This window comes from Aphelocoma coerulescens, chromosome 10 (genome assembly GCF_041296385.1).
Source record: "Aphelocoma coerulescens isolate FSJ_1873_10779 chromosome 10, UR_Acoe_1.0, whole genome shotgun sequence".
In the NCBI taxonomy this organism is placed as follows: domain Eukaryota; kingdom Metazoa; phylum Chordata; class Aves; order Passeriformes; family Corvidae; genus Aphelocoma; species Aphelocoma coerulescens.
The window spans coordinates 12597618-12617041 of record NC_091024.1 but is presented as its reverse complement, the minus strand read 5'-3'; the positions used below and the strand labels follow the sequence as shown (position 1 = coordinate 12617041).

General features: G+C 45.2%; 1 protein-coding gene across 1 annotated transcript in view; it reads left to right on the top strand.

Annotated features, from left to right (window-relative positions):
* Nucleotides 1-19424, top strand: part of CTDSPL2 (CTD small phosphatase like 2) — a 31599-nt gene that overhangs the window by 4211 nt on the left and 7964 nt on the right. Inside the window, exons 2-5 of the mRNA XM_069025387.1 lie at nt 12869-13077; nt 16354-16492; nt 18136-18285; nt 18737-18949. Coding sequence (XP_068881488.1) covers nt 12886-13077; nt 16354-16492; nt 18136-18285; nt 18737-18949 — 694 coding nt within the window. The 5' untranslated portion in view covers nt 12869-12885. The remainder of the gene's footprint in view (nt 1-12868; nt 13078-16353; nt 16493-18135; nt 18286-18736; nt 18950-19424) is intronic.

The window sequence follows — 19424 nt, the reverse complement described above, 5'->3', positions numbered from 1 at the left end:
CCAGCACTGTTCCTTGTGGGATCTGAGGAGATACAGCCTTTGTTGCCTCAGTTTCCCCATCTGATGGGTCAGTGTTTATGGTAATCCTGGAATCTGTGGCCAAGCCCAGAGGAAGGAAGTGTGCAGCTGCTGGTGGACAGCATTAACTCAGCAGCACATTGATCTCTGCGGTATTGGGACATTCAAAATACAGCTCCCCACAGGGGAAGTTTTCTGAGAGTCCAGCCCCATCAGCCAGATTTCTGTGCATCCTGCTGAAAATAACCCTAAAGCCAAAATTTAGGAAGTACTTGTCTGCTGCATTAGATCCAACAAGGATCCACTGCCCACCAAGTGATGCTTCTGCTGGAGTTCCGTAGAAAAGAGATGATGGAAATAGAAGTTATCCCTAGCAGTCCTAACCAGTCTGAATTCAGAATTCCTTTTTGGTGGGCGAGGAGTCTAGTTAGGATGCATGAAACACCTCTAGTTCTGTGTTCACAGTATTTAGTGTAGCAGTATAATTTTAAGTATAATACTGTCATGAAAATAAGTTTTAACTAAAAGGAGCTGTTAACTCCACAGCATCTGGAAAATAAGCTATGGATACTTACTTAAAGGAGCACAATTACAAAAAATACATCTTACTAGTCATTGCCAATATTCCAAGTGTAAGTTCGAGAAAAGAATCTAGGACTCTAAAGCATTTAGAACTTACCTGTAAATTAATTACCTTATATGTATAAAGAAGAGTGTTGTTAGCAGCAGAATAGGGCCAGGAAGGTGATGCTGCTGGGCGTGTTAGCATCCTCAAAGCCTCAGAGGGAAGAGAAGGATCCTGTCCTTATTTAGGCTGTGTTTGGGAATAGCTAATTTAAGTTTAAAAAGTAACAGGAACTCTGATCAAATCAGAGCAGTTGTTCTGAGCAGTTTGGCCTGTGCTGCACCAATTCAGTCTAAATCATAACTCAGTTTATCCCAGGCCATTCTAACCTGTGATTGCTTTGATTCACCCTGTACTTTAGGAGGTGCTAATTAGAGGAAGGGAGGTAATTCAATCTAAGGCTGAGGCTGTACCACAAGGGCTTCCCTGGCCCCACAGCACCAGCTTGGTTAGTGGGGAACCCCACACAGGGGTTCCTTGGCTGCACGTGCCCTCTGGGAGCCTCGCAGTGAGGCTGGCTGACTGGGGAAAACCAGCGTTCCCCCTTCCCTTCCCTTCCCTTCCCTTTTCCAACAGATAGTATTGCCTTGGGAAAGCTGCTGGTTTAGACCCAGCCCAGCACAGGTTTCCTTAGTCTAGGCACAGCTTTAGGGGTACTCTGTGTCCTCTGCTCAGCACAGAGGGACTGCAGTGCTGGAGCAGAGCCCAACACAAGTGTGTGTGTTCCTTACCCTGTGCCGGGATTTTGCTTCACCCGTTGTAGTTCCCTCCAGGCTTGCCCTTCTCTGGTAGGTGGCTGTGTTTGGAGTGTGCACTATTCCAGGAAGGAGGGGGCTGGCTCCTGATGGCAGCTCGGACCTGTCCGTTGTCCTTGTTTCGTTCTCCAGTACCTCTTCCAGAGGTTGTAACATCACCTGAGATGCTTCTCTTTCCTCCCTTTCCGGGAAGCTTCTCTCATTTTACCATCCTGGGTGTGCTCATTTAAGTGCAGGAGGCTTCCTTTTATATGGAACAGTGCTCTAGGCAGGTGGGTGATGCCTGGTCACCCAATTCCAATCCATCACCTGGGAGGGAAACCCTACAGGTGAGGGCTGAGTTCCTTGTCCTGGCAGTGTGGGCTGGTGGGATGTGCCCCAGCCCTGAGTCTGTGGGATCAGCTGGGAAATGATGGACAATGGTCAGGAGTTCAGAAAGAAAAACAGGGAGTAGGAGAAAACTCCTTATTAGCTCTGTGGGCAACAGTTCTGTGTTGGTGCTTGCCAAAGCAAAGCAGAGTGTGAACTGAAGTTTTAAGGTTTGTTTTCAGAGGGGAAAAACAGTACACAAAAAGTAAAGGAAGTATTTAATAAATAGCAGGAATATCTACAAGAATGTTGAAGGTACTTGCAGGCATTGAATGTGGGATTTAACTGCAGTATATTTGATTGAATTACCTACCTCAATTTGTCTGACACCTTGAGCTCATGTCAAGACCAAGCAGTTGTAGTTAAATCAATTTAAATACAATTGGAAAAGCTTGTTTATTTTGCTTATCAGACCAGAACTTATAAAGATTACAGAAGAAAATAAAGTTAGTGTAATCTTGATGCTTTTATGTTCTTAAAATGATGGATTTGGAAGAAACTTTTGAGGACTTCATTTTGGCTAAAATAATATTCCTAAACAACTGTAATTATTGGGTTTAGAGTCCTTTACTTTTGTGTTGCTTAGGGACTAGGAAGCTCGTTGGTACTTTTCAGAGAAAGGTCTTTGAGAGCTCAGTTGGAAAAATGGGCTGCAGAGATCCAGGTTCAGGTGAAGAGGTGTCAGACTTAATTTTTACGTGTAATTACCCTGTTGGACTTATTTGAAGATAATTCTCTTTTGATAGTAAATTGGTTTATTATATACCTGAAAAGGTTTGATTATGTTCCATCTCAAAGATTAATAGTTAATATAAAAATGTTCTAAGTCAATTAACATCATAGGGATCCAAACCATAAAATAGTTTAAGATTAGAAAATAAACATTTGTCATTGGTGGTATGCATTTTCAAAACGAAAACGTCATTTCAAGAGGATTGCTCTGCTCTTTGTCCACTCTGGGTTTTTTGGTCCCTGGTAGCTGGGGGCTCTGAGGTTAGAGGAGTATGTGGAGCTGCTCCTGTGCTATTTGCTGAGAATTCGGGAGGCTCGGTGCCTGCAGATGGCTCATATTTGTCAGAATTACAGCGGTAAAAGGCTTGTTTGTTTGTTTGCTAGTTTGGTTTTGGTTTTGCACTGAAGTAACTGTGCCGATAAATCCCTGCTGTTCGGTGGCTCCCTCGGGGCATTGTCGCGTACGTGGTGCGAGGGCCAGAGCTCGAGATGAGCCCGGTGGTGGGTGACACCCGCGGGATGTTCTTTGTGTTTCTGGGTTTTACCTCGGGCTGACCCCATCCTGCAGTGGGCCCCACTTAAAGCAGAGCACTGGGAGTGGGGCAGAAGAGGATTTTCCACACTAGACCCAACCTTCACAGCGGGGACAGGTCTCTGTCCAAGCCCCCTGGCCGCAGGAGGAGGCAGAGGATGCCACACCGCTTGTGAAGTGCGCGTTAAACCCCTTGGTAAAGGAGGGAGGAGCCACGGCAGCGGCAGAACGGACAAACCGGAGTGAGAAGGCTGTAAGAGAGGGTTCAAAGCCCCCAGTCAGCATCCACAGGATGGAGGCAAAGCACTGAGAATCTGTGCAGTTTTCTACATGTCAGAATGAGGGTTTTCCATGTGTTGCTCAGCTCTCCTCCCTCCCTGTGGCTGCATGGACACTCCTCCCCAGCTCCTGCACTGAGCTTGGCAGTAGATGATTGTTTAAATTCAGGTGGGTGGGCTTTGCTTATCCTCTGTGTTCAAAGAGAATTTAAAAAAGCTAATTTCTCTTTTGTAGCATACATGATACCAAAAGGATGAAGCAAGGAATTTTTTTCCTACTTTAAGGTGCCAGTTTTTAAATATTCCAGAGGTGGGCTAGGCAAGGAGGCAAGGTGGAATGTGCCTCTGTGTAGCCAGACTGGATAAGGGGTAAGGACTGCGCTGTGGCCATCTTTTGCTTGCAATGCTTGAAGGGTCTGTCTTACCTACACAGGTCTGAATTTTCAGAAACCTTGTAGGAACTGAGTACATTGAAATTTCTGTTCCTCTGTGACATTGGGTCCATGGGTTCTGCATTTCCCAGGGGGGACTGACAGACACACACAGTTGCAATTGGATAAGCCTTATTTTCTCTAGGAAAAGCTGATCGATGTTTCTATGCTGAAGGACAGAGCCCATCAATGAGTGCAGTGAGCAAATGAAACCCATGACAGAAAATACCATTGCTTTAAAAATTTGTGACCAGATTTCTTCATTAAAATAATTTGCCAGAAAATAAAAGGCAAATGTGGGACCTGATCACATGAACACAACTTCCAGGCTCGTGGTTATGCTGGAGCTGTGGCTCCACAGCAGCGTGGAACAGTCTCCTGGCTGCTACAGTGCCTCTGTCCAGGGAATGGGCTGGGATGTGTATCTTGGCTGAGAGCCAGCAGTGTGACACAGGATGCACCCTCCTGGCTGGGCTGGGTTCCTTGGAAGCGGGGTGACCCCCTCGGTGCTGCCAATAGGGAGCAGCCCTCTCCCATGGATTGCTTGGAGCCATTCCTGAGCACCATCCCAGAGAATGCTGTGCTGCTGATCCCACCGTGGCCGTGCCAGTGAGCCAGCAGCCAGGGGCCTGGCTTATGGAATTATCCATGGATGGTCGTGGCACAGAGCTCTAACCCTGGGCCATGTGGTTCACTGCTGTAACTCTCCTTTCCCCTGCCAGGAGTTACGTGTTTTTATTCCACCCCTTGTTCCCATGTGGAAGCACTCCAGCCTGAGGACACGTCTCGCTGGAGGGTCAGTGGAGCACCAGAGCTGCCTCAGGAGCTGCAGGGCTATGGGGGCTGGAAGGGATGTAGGGAAAGGAGGAATGGGAAATAGAAAGCATTCCTTTCACTTCCATTAAAACATTTCTACTCTCCCACAATTTTGCTAAGTTGTTTCTTCAGCACTGCTAGTGAGAAGTGATGGGTGCTCTGTCATATACCACATGGCACAAAGATGACAGCTAACTTCTTTCAAGTATTTCTTTGGTATTTAAGGTAACTTGCATTAAATTTGTTATTTAAGTTAACTCAGGCCTCCTCAGTATCTGTAAAATTTTCTCGAATTCTAAAGTAGCTGCTTTGTAATGTGATAAATTAACCACTGTCAAGACTTGTGTTACTTTGGAATGCGGCTTGGTGCTTTCTTCATCATAAGCATTTCTGATGGAGAGGCCAAGCTCACTCCTGATATTGGGGAATGACTAGAAACAAATCCAACAACCGTGTAAGCTCCCAGGTGATACCAGTACTTCTTGTTCTTGCTGATTTCTCTGGTTGAGGATCCCTTAATACGGATTTTCAGGTGGTGTGTGGAGATCGGGGCGCTCATCCGTGCAGACTTCCTGCTGCAGCACATGAATCAGTGATACAGGTGCACAACCTCCCTTTTGCCCAACTCAAAAAGTCCCTGAGACCGAAACTTCCCAAAGTAAGGCACAAGTCAAACACCATCTCCTCACTCAGCAGGGCAATCCCCTGGCTGTTTGCAGAGCCAGATCTGCCACTTCACAGCCAGAAAGTTGTTATTTCGTTACATGTTGCACGTTTCAAAGTGACAGAGATACATTAGATCAACCTGGAGGTGATTTTCTTGTGAAAGAAGTAAGTGAAGTTCAGAGTGAAATCGACTGGAAACATTACAGTGTGGATGCAGGGCAGTTTTAACCTACAAAATTTCTGTTGTCATTGGTAGATTGTGTTTATTGTACTTGGTATTATTGGAATATTGACCAGAAACTTCCTATAACTTCCCACTGAGTAGGCAACAAGGTTTGTTGTTTTGTTGTTTTTTTTTTTTTTCTTGTGGATTTTTCACCCAAAATAAAACAGGGGGAAAAAAAAAGAGAATGAAAACAAAATGTATAAAATAGTTTCATTGTGATGGAATCAGACAGGTCCCTGAAACTCATTTCAGGCAAGTTTTTGAGACTGGATAAGTTTCAAGTTCATCATGTCTCAATATTATGTTTTAAGGTTATATGTACAAACATAATGTCACTCACAAATGAGTACAGCTGTTAAACCTTTAAAACTTATTTTCATGTCAGTTTTAACTCAGGTATATGCACAATTTAATCTCAGATTTGCAATTTTGTGAGAATGAAGTTTTCCATGCAGGAAAGAAGCCAGGATGGGCTATGAAAGAGTCAGGATTAATTCAGCATGTATTCATAAGGGAAAATCATTGGTTTAAACTTTGTCTGGACACTGAGTAATACAAATCCTGACTGTGCTGGCATTTTCTCCATTCTTAACAGCACGGTTGATTCTTTATTTTAAGTCAGGGAAGCCAGGTGTGAGAAGAGCATGAAAGCAGCCCCGTGCAAAGGGGAGAGCAGAGTTTAACCTCTTGTGAAAGGTTCTGAAAGAATACAGTGTACTAAGGAAAGTGTTTCCCAGGGCAAGAATCATATTATCATTTAAAGAGTCTTTATCCTGCAATAAAAATAGTCTGCTATTTTTAAGGCCAAAGGAGCAGCCAGAACCCTTATCTATCCCTTTAAAAGATAGCAACCTGACATGGTCCTGTGGGATACATGATTGTGTCTGTGGTCCCCTGGGAGGATTCAGGTGCAGTGGAGCAGGATTAGGTTTTCTGGTGAAGTTAAGCAAAAGGCAGCTCTGTTGCTGTGTAGACCTTGCAGAAATGCCTAGATTCTCCTCACAAACACAGGAGTTACTCCATGGCTTCCATAGTCCAACACAGACTTACTTGGGCTTGTTAATCTGCTTGATTCTGGGTTTGGTTTTTTCTTTTTGGTTAAAAAGATAACTAATATGGGTGAACTGAACAATTAGAACAAGTAACTCCTTAGGATTGTTTTGTAGTCAGACAACATCCCGGAAGGTCTGTTCAGGAAGTGTTTGCAACCTGTCTGTGCCATGGGTTGTAACAAGAGGGACTTGACTTCCATAAATAGGCTCCCTGTGTGCCTGGCAGTATGGATTAAATGTCCAGAGAGCCTGAGGACAGCTGGTCCCTCCCAGAATCCCAACAGGAACAGTGCTGGTTCTGTGGAATCTGTTACTGCTTGTCTAAAACTCGAGCACTGCAAACTTTCCTTTGTCAACCTCTCAGCTCTGGGGAGCCCCACAAGATCTGAAGGTGACTCACGTGAAATTGTCATCTTGGGCAACACCAGAGATTGTAAATAAGGTCTTCTTTCTGCAGCAGGTTTTGGGGTTCTGCTCTGAGGTTTGCTGTCCCGTGGTTACCCCAGCTCTCCATGTTTCCTCCTTGCTTAGTGTGACACAAACTGGAAAGCCTGAATTAATTACCAGCATGCACCCTCAGTGCAAAGAGAAAAATATCTTGGCTGGGAGGGAATAAACTTTCAGTTCCAAATGCATTTGGTATAATCAAAACAAAGCCTCACTAGCAAAGCAATGGCAAAACAGAAATATGATGGCTAGAGCAGAAAAATAAAGGAACAAAAGATTTATAAAAAGTTGCCATCCTCCTTTGGCAAAATCGTTCTAAGGACACGTTTGTTTTAGGGGAGATACTCAAACTTTGGGAGAGGAGAAGTGAACACAAGGTAGATGTCCTGAGGGATCAGGGTTTGAACAAGGTGTCTGAAGACCAAGGATTCCAAGCAGGATTCTGTTTCAGGTGGAAATGATTTAATGCCCTGGAAGGTGGGGAGGAGCAGAAAAGAGCCTTTCAGTTAAACAGGGAGAATTTAGAGGCACCTTTGGTAGTTGTAATTCCTTACTGTTGTTTTGATGGAACTTTTGATGGAGCTTTATACATTTATCCAGATTTCATAACCCAGCATCAACGTTTGAATAGGACATGTTGGGTGATTTGCTATTTTAATAAATCAGCATCTTTTTGTTTTGCTTTTACCTACCCCAGACTAGCATCACTTCCAGACTCCTTTGAGTCAGGGTTTCCTGGTTTATTGCTCTCTCAGTTCTGCAATGGCAGAAAAGCACACCTAAACATTGCAGAAGAGTGGCAAGTAGTGCAGTACATTGGAAAATACCTCCGCTGGAGTGACATGAAATGGCTGTAATTTTCTAGGGAAGGAGGATAAGTTAGTTAAAAAAGGCCAAGAGTTGTTGAGGGGGAAGAGTCTCAACATCTTGAACTAACAAAAAGTAATTCCTTGAGGTGTGTGAAGTGCTTTGAGGCCTATCTGAGTGAAGGGCTTTACCTGCCAGTCCTTCCCCTTGGCTTTGGTGGATACACCACGGTTGCTGTTTGGCCCACGCTTCTCTGTCCCCACAGCCCTGCCAACGTGGCCCTTCCCCGTGGTTGCTCAGGGGTGTCTGGACACCAGCAAGGGATCTGTGTTTCCTGAAAGCATCCTGAGCACCGTGTGAATGGATCCCAGCCAGCTCTGGGAGCATATCTCCTCCTTGGGATGTTTCCTCACCCTGAAATCTGGGTCACATCGCAGCCATGAACTGTGTTGATGAAACACCTCTGGTATTACTTGTTTGAAAGGAAACCAAACAAAATATCTGGTCTTGGTTCCTCTGTCTGTGGATCTGCCCAGTGATCCAGCAATGACTGAAGGAAACACACATCTTCTCAGCAGGGAGGTGTGTGTCAGCTGGGCTGGTTGGGAGTGGGACACTGAACCTGACACTCTCTCAATTTCAAACCCCTCAGTTGTCACAGCTGTTAAATCTGGGGACAGGTCACAGCTTTGTGCAGTTGGTCACGTCTGCATCTCTGTTTACACTGTGCATTGATGCTCTTGCTCAAAATTTAAAAAATGTTTAAAAACTATTTACTTTCTTGGCTTTGTGTAAAAAATGTTTCAAGAAAAAGCCCAGATAAATAAATAGAACTTTTTCACCTCTTTGTGTTGCTGTCACCAAAGTCACACTCCGGACATGTTCACGGTGTCTGAATCCTCTGGAGCTCCTGTGGTGTGGAGGCTTGGGATGGATTGATTTCTGTGGTGGCAGTTCAGTGTTATTCCTGAGTGCCAAACTGAATGGAGAAATCGTTCAACACTATAATTTTAAAACTTCTTGTCACTTATCTCTTCCTATTGTTCTTCACCATTGTTCCTTTACCATCTTCAACCTTTTCCTATATGAGAAAGCCCTAAACCCTGTAATTAGATGTGCCTCGCCTAATTTTCCTTTTAATAGTTTGGGGAAAAGTAGAGAAAACAGCAGTGTCATATGTGGGAAATAAACCATCCCTAACTGCAGATTCCATGGAGGTGTGCTCTCAGTTTGAAGTATGAGTCATTCACAGGAATTTCTTTCCTGTAAGTACAGTGTACCTGTGCGTGGAATAACAACAGTATTCACAAGGTAGGGAGCCTGACACTTGGTGTGTGTGGACTCAGGAAAATGGAATTTATTGCAGCCATAGCTCCTTCAGCTGCTGCTTTTTAAGAGCTCTTACATTTTATTTTCCTGTCCCACAAATTATTGATTGGATATTCCTTTTAGTCCTTCTTTGCCATGTAATTCTCTCTTGAAGAACAAGGTTTTTCCTTTTTTTTCCCACACTCTTTCTGGGTTTATTATAAGAGTAAGAGTAATTGAAGACAGAAGGGTTTTGGGGAGTTGATTTCCCTTAGCAAAACTCCCTGGCACAATGGAAGAGGCAGTGCCAGCCTGGGCTCAGGTCCTTGGTCACCTGGCTGTGCCATTGGGCCTGTCAGGGATGGCACGTGCTGGGGAAATCCAAATCCCACAGGTTTGAGGAAGGAAATTCTCCTACGTGTTTAGACTTGATTATTTTGACTGTGTTAAGTTTTGTAGCCTGGTTCAGGAAAGAACCACGACTATAATTCAATAAAAACTCCCCCGCCAATTGGATCCAGTACTAGGAAAACAAACTCCTGTCTCTGAGAGGATTGTAGGTACCTGTTGCTAAGTCCATTAGAGATATTTATAACCCCAGGCTTGATACCCAGGATGTGCAGTGAGCCAAAGGAGTCCCTGGCAGGGCTGTACAGAGGAGCTGAACGTTTCCCTGCTGGATAAATATATACTCACCATTGACAAATATTAAATTGGTTCATCTTTTGTCTAACTGATATTTTTTTCAGTTCTAGAAAAATCAGACAACTTAAGCTAGAGCAAATCTGAAGTAATATTTTCATTCCCATACTGGAATTTTGTTAGTGTCAGTCTCCTTTCCCCATTTTACAGTTTTCTTTAATTCCTTTTTGCATTTGTTTAGTGTGGCCAATGCAGCAGTGTGGGCACAAGCCCCAGGCAGTGCCTGTCCCTGAGGTGGCACTGCTGGGACACCTCCAGTGCTGGGGGCAGCTGGGGGCCCCTCCCAGCAAGAGAGACCTGGAGGGGCTGGAGCCCCAGGAGCAGCTGAGGGAGCAGGGGGGGCTCAGCCTGGAGAAAAGGAGGCTCAGGGGGGACCTTCTGGCTCTGTACAACTCCCTGATAGCAGTGGGCAGCTAGGGTGGGGTCGGGCTCTTCTCCCAGTGAACGAGGACAGGATGAGAGGAAACGGCCTCAAGTTGTACCAGGGGAGGGTCAGGTTGGATATTAAGGAAGATTTCTTCACTGAGAAGTTCCCCAGCCCTGACACAGCTGCCCAGGCTGGTGGTGGAGTCCCCGTCCCTGGAGGGATTTAACAGCCCTGTGAATGTGGCACCTGGGGACATGGGCTATGGTGGCCTTGCAGTGCCGGGGGATGGTTGGACTCAGTGGTCTGAATGGTCTTGTCCAAGCTCAGTGGTTCCATGACATCACTGGCAGATCCCAGAAGTCACAGAAGTCAGCTGGATGTGCCTGTTCCATGTGCCATGGCTGGAGCCTTGCCCCCCACACACACACGCTGCCCACCTCTCTGCAGGGCATCGGGCTCGCCCTGAGCCCACTGCTCCACCATGGTGAGTGCTCTGGGAACGGAGCCTCCTGGGACTCCCTGCTGCCTTCCTGCTATCCTTGGACTCTGTCCTGTCCAGCTGTCCAGAATCCTCCATGGGCTGTGTGATGTCCAGCTGTGTCACTTGCTGACGCGCTGTTGCGTTGCTTGGATGCCCACTGGTTCCCCTTATAAACTGATTAAATGGTGTAAAAATTAAGGAATTTCCCCTGTTATCACAGTGAGCTGGTCAGGTCTCTGAGGAGGAGACAAGATCTGAAGTGAATGTGGGAAAGAAATGAGGAGGGAGCAGGAGCAAGGACTTTGAGGTGTTGGAGTGTGTCCAGACAAGGGCAACAGAACTGGGGAAGGATCTGAAACACAAATCCTGTGAGGAGCAGCTGAAGAGCTGGGGGAGCTCAGCCTGGAGAGAAGGAGGTTCAGCGGGGACCTTTTGGCTCTGCACAAGTTCCTGACAGGAGGGGACAGCTAGGGTGGGGTCAGGCTCTGCTCCCAGGGAACAGCGACAGGACAAGAAATGACCTCAGGCTGTGCCAGGGGAGGTTTAGGTTGGATATTAAGGAAAATTTCTTCGTGGAAAGGGCTGTCCAGCCCTGGCACAGCTGCCCAGGGCAGCGTTGGAGACCCTGTTGCTGGAGAGATTTAACAGCTGTGTGGATGTGGCACCTGGGGACATGGGTGAGTGGTGGGGATGGTTGGACTGAACTGCCTGTATGTATGTTGCTGTATTGACCACTGATGGAAAATGCTGAGCATGGACCTGTGGAAAATGACCCCCCATGTTTGCTGGCAGTTACAATGAATATTCCATGTAGTAATTCTATGTCACATCATGTTTCACCCTTGGCAATACCCACGGAGTACTTTACCTGCTAAGTCTGACAGCAGTGTCAGTACTTGGGTCATTCCTCGTTAGCTGCAACACCTTTGTGTGAGATTGAGATTTACCTGGGAACAAACAGAGCTGTGTAACAGGTTTTGGACTGGTTTTCAAAAATACTACAGTATTTCCCAGTCTGTGACTCATCCCACTGCCACCGTTGCCTTTTCCTAAACAACATGCCTGTTGTGACATTACTTATATGTTAAATGTTGCAGATTGTTTGTTCTGTCTCTGCAGCAATCAGATCCACACTAAATGGACTCCAGAAAGGCAACTTATATGTTAAATGCTATATTTATTCTGTCTATGCAGCAATCAGATCTACCCTAAATGGACTCCAGAAAGGCAGGCACTGATTCCTGTCGGGATAAGCATACAATTTTCTTTAAAAACATGCTTTTTGTCATGATTTCAGCTAGGAAAGGCAAATTGCTTTCTTTCCAGTATTTCTGTGCATTACACCACAGATGGATTTCTTGCTACTTCATTTTTCTGCTCCTGATTCATCCTAAGAATGATTTTAAGTGCGAGGAGTCCCCTTCAAACCAGCCCAGCTCTGGGCAGCTGCAGAAGGCATGTCCCCAGCCCGGAGAACAGTGACATTGAGGCTTGGGTGTCACAATACCAGCAGCACACTTCAGGCTGGAGATAAATGGGATGCATTCCCTGGAATGGCCTTTTACTCTGCTTTAATAAATACTGCCCTTGCATGAGTGTTCCCAAGGTCTGATGTGAATCCCAAACTCAGCTCTATTAAAGCTCAGTTTGGGTTCCTTTGCAGAGCTGCTCTGTCCTCACCCACACTGAGTGCACAGACTCATGATTTCTTCTGTGAGCACTTGACAGGAATTTAGATTTATGCCTCATCTCAAATTTAATGTGGAGACTTGCAATGAAGTATTTTGAGGAACACAGAGAGGGAAGGACTTCTGGGTCTCAGAGTCCAGTCATTTGGGGCTGGAGACAACAGGCACCCTACAATCAATCCTTTCATCAAGGTAGTTGACACCCTCCTGGTTGACAAGGTGTGATTGTTCACAGGTTGGACTCGATGATCCAAGAGGTCCTTTCCACCCTAGATAGTTCTGTCATTCTGAGCAGGTAGGTTTTTCCTCCCCGCCACTCGGATTGGAGGGTTATGCCAGACTCACTGATGTGCTGGGTGCTGTATCCATGGCCAGATTATATCCATTTGTTCCTCTAGCAGTGTGGTGCTCTCACTGCAATAGCTCCCCTGTGCTGTAAGTGAAGCCGTGCGGCGGGAGGGGAGCGCTCGGCACAGCACCACCAGCGTTATGTAATTCCTTGGATTCAGGAGCTGCAGCTTAATATGTTTCCTCAATGAGTAAGTATTCCTGGTTTTTCCTTTTATAGCTTTCCATGTGGTACCCATGAAGATGAGGCTGAGGACACGGAAAGCTTCCCAGCAGTCCAACCAGCTCCACACGCAGCGGGCGCTGCGGGCCAAGCGGAAACACTCGGAGGTGGAGGAGCCCTTACCTGGCGGCGGGGGAAAACCACCCAAAAATGAGACGGGCCTCTTGTCTTCAATCAAAAAGTTCATTAAAGGAAGCACACCCAAGGTACGCCAGCTGTGGGCTCCTGCTTTACTTTTAAGTCATAATCACTTCAAATTTGATTGAAAACCAGTTCTGTTAAGAATTAATCATGGGGTGGAAGCAAAACATAAAAGAATTGGAAGGCAACAAGTGCCTGTGAGTTATGTCAGGTAAAGCAGACTTTGAAACCTTCAGGAGTCAATTGTAGGCGTAGTTAACAGTCCAATAAATCACAAGATTTATTATCTGGTGTTTCTTTGTAAAAATGTCAAATAAATTCAGTACATTCTTTTTAATTTCTATTTTAAGGATTCCTCAAATCCAGATTCAAGGAATTACCAGTACTGACAACTTAGAAAAGCCAGTCTGTAAGCATAAATTTGTTGACTATTTCTGGCAATTTTATTCAAAACTGTTTAGGTGTCATTTAATCAATGAAGGTCAAACCTCACAAATCCAAGTGCCATGAAATTGATGCAGCTGCTCAGTGATTCCTGCAGTGAGCACTGCCCTGCTTGGAGCATCACATCCAGATCTTGTTGGGGAAAACCACAAAATCTCATGTCTTGGTCCAGCCAGAAGGCTGAGCTTTACTGATCTCCCCATGTGAACACCTGTTGCATGTGCTGCATGGACATTTGAGGGTGAAAAATACACACACACACACATATATATAAAACTTTGATAGGCTGAATGTAACCTTGCAATTGCTTCAAAAACTGGCATTTTTGCTCTAGATGGAGGCCAGTTAAAAACCCCACATCATTCTGTCCCAGCAATTTAGATACTGGCATTATGTAACTGCAGATTTGAAAGAAGATTAGCCAAGAAGTCATAACTAATTTACAATGTATCCCAGATCAGCTACATGATAAATAAAAATCTGGTATAAATTCAGAAGTATTTTTTCGGGTTTGAACTAAGTGTTGAAACAATAACTTGTAACAAGTTGAAGTTCAAATAATCTTAATAATGTAACACTATATTCTTGAATTGTTAAAATTATAGTGAAATTGAGTATTTCATGACATGTTAAACCAAAACAACCTGTCCTAGAAACAGTGAAGTACTAAAGAAGAAATATCTCAGCAAAAATCAATGGTTAAATCTGCTTCCAGTTTGTTTTTTATTAAACTGTGATAATTGATCTATTTTACAATCAGTATCTCTGTTGGATCTCAGGAGTGCAACATTTTGGTTGCAAAACCTCTGCACTCAAATCTAAGCAAAAAGTTTACATTGGAATTTTTAGATAAGGGAAATATGTCTGGTTTTCCTTTTCCATGTCTCTTTAAGGTTTTGTGAATTTCCTTCCTTCCTATCTTCTCTTCCTCTCCCAAATCCCGGGATTACTTTCCGTTCTGTTTTTTCTTGTCAGGTTTGTTGTCATGAAATGCCCTCATTTTTGTGCTGTTCCCTTCCCTGTCCTCTCCCATGCCTGTAGCAAGCCTTGGCATGGTTCCAGTGCCTGAGCATGGCACGCCAGTGACTCTGCCAGGCCGGCTTCCAGAGCCTGCTGACATCCCCAGCTCGTCCTGGGGCTGCCATGGGAACGGCACCACTCTCTGGGTACCCCAGAGTTTGGCCGTGGGGAGGGAAAGTCTCAGTCACTTCTGGGGTTCTGTGAATTTATGGCAGTCAATGTCCCCATAAGGTGTGTCTGGGCAATTTCCATCATAGTCACAGGTCATTTATCTGGTCATGACTTCAAATGTCTGTTGTTATTCCCAGTCTCAGTTCAGGCCAGTCCTTAGCACATCCCTGGCCTCTGGGAACACCCAAAAGCAGATAAATGTTCATATCCCTGTGGCATTGCCATGTCCCTTATGGCACAGGTGTGATGTCACAGGTGAAAGGGGAGTGATAGAATTCCAGCAGATGGCTCTGTAAATACATACAATTCAGTTCTGCATCTCTGCAGCAGCATTTTCCATGGATAAACCAAGCAGCCCAGTAACATTTCATCCCATTTCACCTGAATTCCCTTCCCAGGACACCATGAGCACAGCAGTGTGAGCTTCCTGCCGAGCTGGATCCTCTTCTGCAGGATCAGAGGGATCTCCAGAGGGAGTGGTGTCTTCCTGCCTCTGATCCCATCAGCAAGTTTTCCTGATTTCACTGGAATTTTTGTAACATCTCTACACTTGTTCTCCATAGGGCAGGATGAGAGCTCACCTCATTTATGAAGGCCAAGGGATAGCTTTTCCAAGTTAATGAAGTTCTTTGGTTGTTTTCTCCAGAATAACCTGGAAATGCTTTTCCATACTTTTGATCAGTTTTATCTGTTTCCTCTCAATATATGGATTATGGTATATACAATATTACTAATTCTAGGTGTTAGTAATTAGGTTGTTCTCACCAAGGTTGTTGGTCAAGCAGAAGGTTTGTGGGATCAGTGGTATTCTCCTGTCTTCTGCTGTGACTCTCAGTACCTCCCCATGTTGGTATTTCCTTTAGCTGCTGTTACAGCAGGGGCTTTAGATTAATTTTTCTGAATTTTCTATTTACTGTTTTTTGGAGCACACAAACTGTTTTTTCTTTTTAAAGATGTGAAACTGCTGCTCCAGCAAGGTAATATTGTAATTCTAAAATTAAAATTTTAATTAACTTTGATATTGTCTGTGGCCTTGTCATTTGTTATTCAATTGGGTTGCTTTTGCCTTGTCTCACACAGTTCAGGGTACTCCCGATGATCATGCTTTAGATTTCAGATTTACATTTTATTGAGTTGTAGTAGGTGTTTTGGGGGAAAAGGGGCAGAAACCTGTCAGAAACGTGTGCCTGCACATAGAGCCGTGCACAGAAAATGTGCAGAATTGTTTGGTTCTGTCTCATTGCCATGAGTGCTGCAGGGAAGAGCAGTCACTTACTTCCAGGTAAGGAGAATCCTTGGATTTCTCACAGCTGGGTTTTGCCCCGTACTGATATGGATTGTCACATTGGATATTATTGGGCAGTTCACCTCCTGTTTATTTAACAGGCAAAGAAATCAAATCTCAGGTAATTTTAGTTGCTTTGTCTCTGCATTTCCCAGCCTCTGCAGCACTGAAATATTTATAGATCGTCTGTAAAGACAATTTTTCAACTACGGCAGCTCCATGTACAGTTTTCATTCCCCATACTTTGATTTAGTTTAAAGTCATGTAAAATCCCAGCTGGCCAGATGTATGTTGCATGTTCTGCATCTGGAAGTGGAGCAGTAAAGGGACCTTTCTCCAGGAGGTAACATTCTCTGGTCTGTTCCATGGAAAAAGAGGCACTCTTCAGTATGTTTCTTTTTTCCCTCTTTTCTATTTTAAGGAAGAAAGAGAAAATCCCACCAAAAGGAGTCGGATTGACCGGGATATTGATAACAACTTGATCACATCCACACCTCAGACAGGAGAGAAGCCCAACAAACAGCTCTCGCGAGTGCGGCGGAAAAGTCAGATGAATGGAGGTCAGTAAATCCTCACATTGTGCATTGCAGTGCGGTGGGAATTCTCTAATCTCCCAGCTGTGCACTGATCCAGGGCAGTTCTGCAGTGGGGGAGGTTGTTGGGGGTTCTGACTGACTTCAGTGAGAGCAGGGTTGAGCTAATCATAGCAAAACAGGATTTCCAGGGGTGCGAGCAACACTTCCATCACACCCCAGACACATCCAGTGTATCTCTGTGAGAACAGTTTGGATCAGCAGCAGCTACTTTGGAACTAATTTTTTTTTTTTTTTTTTTTAATTATTATTCTAAAAGTCCCATAATAATTTGATTTAGCTCTTCTCCCATTTTCTCACAAATACATGTGAAATGTGACCTCCCAACTCTTGACCTTTGCGGAAGTTACCAGGTGTCCTTCTCCAGGCAAGTTTTGTGTCTCTCTAAGGATGGGGATTCCCCCTTCCCTGTGAAAATTCTCCTCTTGAATAGCTTTTATTCATGACATGATAAAATTGTCATTGATACTTAAAACATCACCTGTGGTTCCAAATCTGACATTAAAAACCTGGGTTTTAAACTTCCTTTCTAAGGAAACTGTGAGGGTGGCATGGCCCTGGCAAAGGTTCCCAGAGAAGCTGTGGCTGCCCCTGGATCCCTGGAAGTGTCCAAGGCCAGGTTGGACGGGGCTTGGAGCACAGGGCAAGGCAGGTGTCCCTGCCCTGACAGGGGGTGGCACTGGATGGGCTTTAAGGTCCCTTCCCACCCAACCCAAGCCATCTTGTGACTGTGGTATCCTGGGTGCACACAGAGCACCCTGAGCTCCTGTCACTGTTACAGGGATAAAAGTTCTTCATTAAATATTCCCTGTTCGGGAGGGCTTGGAGCTGCAGCTGGCACACCTCATGAACCAGAGCTGTGTGAAATCCTCAAGCAGCTCCATCAGGCTCAGCTGACAGGGAGGGTCTCAGCTCATGTGCACAAAATCCATTCAGTCTCTCCCATATGGACAGACATCTCAGAGCCTGAGTGCTGTGAAGGAAATAATTCTCCTTCATCTCAGTCTCAGAACTGCCTTGGCCCTCAGCCATGAGATGGGGATTTGAGTTGTGGGATGTACATACCCATACCTAACATTTAGAGATAACCCTTGTTACATGCCAGATCTGTAACATGGCTGTTCATTTAATTCTGTCCTTTGTTTTCTGTGATAACAACTGACAGTTCTTTCCCTTCCGAGTAGTGTTTGTGCCTCTGTGTGAGTGTGTGGAGAGTAACAAACGATGGACTCAGAACAGCTGGGAGGGAGGCTCAGCCAGGCAGTTCTGACCCTTTCTCGTGCCTCCCTCTAGTGGAGTCCTGGCACTGAAAGCACCGAGCTCTGCCAGGGCACGGCGGCTCCGGGGCTGCCTCCCACCGAATCACCGCGAGGATTTACACCCCTGCTATTTATGTGAACAAGGAGTGCTGCCTCATCTGGAGAGAAGCTTCAGGCGGTGTTGAGAATGGACATTTTGGGTTTATGCTGGTAGAAAGTTGCTGACTCTCATGGACCCAGCTGAGCCATGAACAAGAGTTCACTCCTGGAGTGCAAATGCTGACCATAAAGGAACAGATGCAACCGAAACCCAGCAGGGTGGTGTTAAAACTCATATTTTTTCTTTTCCAGAAGCTGGAAGTTATGAAATGACGAACCAACACGTAAAGCAAAATGGAAAATTGGAAGATAACCCTACCACAGGCAGTCCCCCACGAACAACATTACTGGGAACCATATTTTCTCCTGTTTTCAATTTTTTTTCACCAGCAAATAAAAATGGTGAGTATTACTCAAGAAGCCAATAGTTTTAAAGCTGAGAGTGACAGATGTGAGTGGTTTGAGTGGCAGTACACTTTTCATTCTGGTTTACAAACCAAGTCACTGCTGCCAGGTAAAAGGCTCCTTATTTCCTAGATGGGTTGATCGTTAATGAAAGAAGCCATAAGCTTACAGGCATTAGAACATTTCTTTCATAGGTGTATTGGTGGTGCACCTTTCAGTAAAAAGAAAATAAGGAGAAGGAAAAAAAAAGGGATTATGTCCCATGTCCCAAACATGTTTTAAAGTCATTTGTCATGGTCTTCAGTTTGGTTCTTATTTTTATGGTATGAATCAGTGCAGATACCTTTAATTATTCTGAGACTTTGTGTGTGTGTGGTTAACAATGAGTCTGAGCATTGTGATAGGGAACTCAGCCTAAAGGTAAGGAGCGTTTGGAAATGTCCCTCAGGAACATCAGGCTCCGACTCTCCGGGCCAGGCTGTGGAAGCTGAGGAAATCGTGAAGCAGCTGGACATGGAGCAGGTGGACGAGATCACGACGAGCACGGCCACGTCCACCAACGGCGCCGCCTTCCCCGGCCAGGCCGTGCAGGTCAGGGCTGTCAACAACGGCCTGGGGGACACCGAGGAGCCGGGGGACCGCGACCTGCCCCCGCTCACGGGTAAGGGACGGGGGACAGGAGGGTGCTTCAGGGAATCAGCACCTGCGCTTGGCAGGGACTCCCATTCCACCTTCCCTTGGGGCGTACAAACAGCATCAATACTGGTTTTTATGGTTGATCGACAAATCTGGTTTATGCACCAAAGACACAGTTTTGGCAGGACTTACCTATTCCTGGTGTAACTCAGGTGGTCTCATAACACTTCTTCCTGTGGAAGCAGAGGTTCCAGAGGAAAGGCATTATTATTAACATTGAACTTGCACATTCTGGGCTTGCTGATCTCCAAAGAGAAATTGGCTGCATTTTGATATCTTGTATTAGAACCACATGATAAATGAGAAACACACAGATCCTACATTCATTTTCTGTATTTTCTTCAGAAGACAGCATCTTTTTATGACAAAAACTGTAGCCATAAAATGGAGCTTCTGTGTGCATGGGCAACAACAAATCCTTAACCTTCCCCAGACCCTCC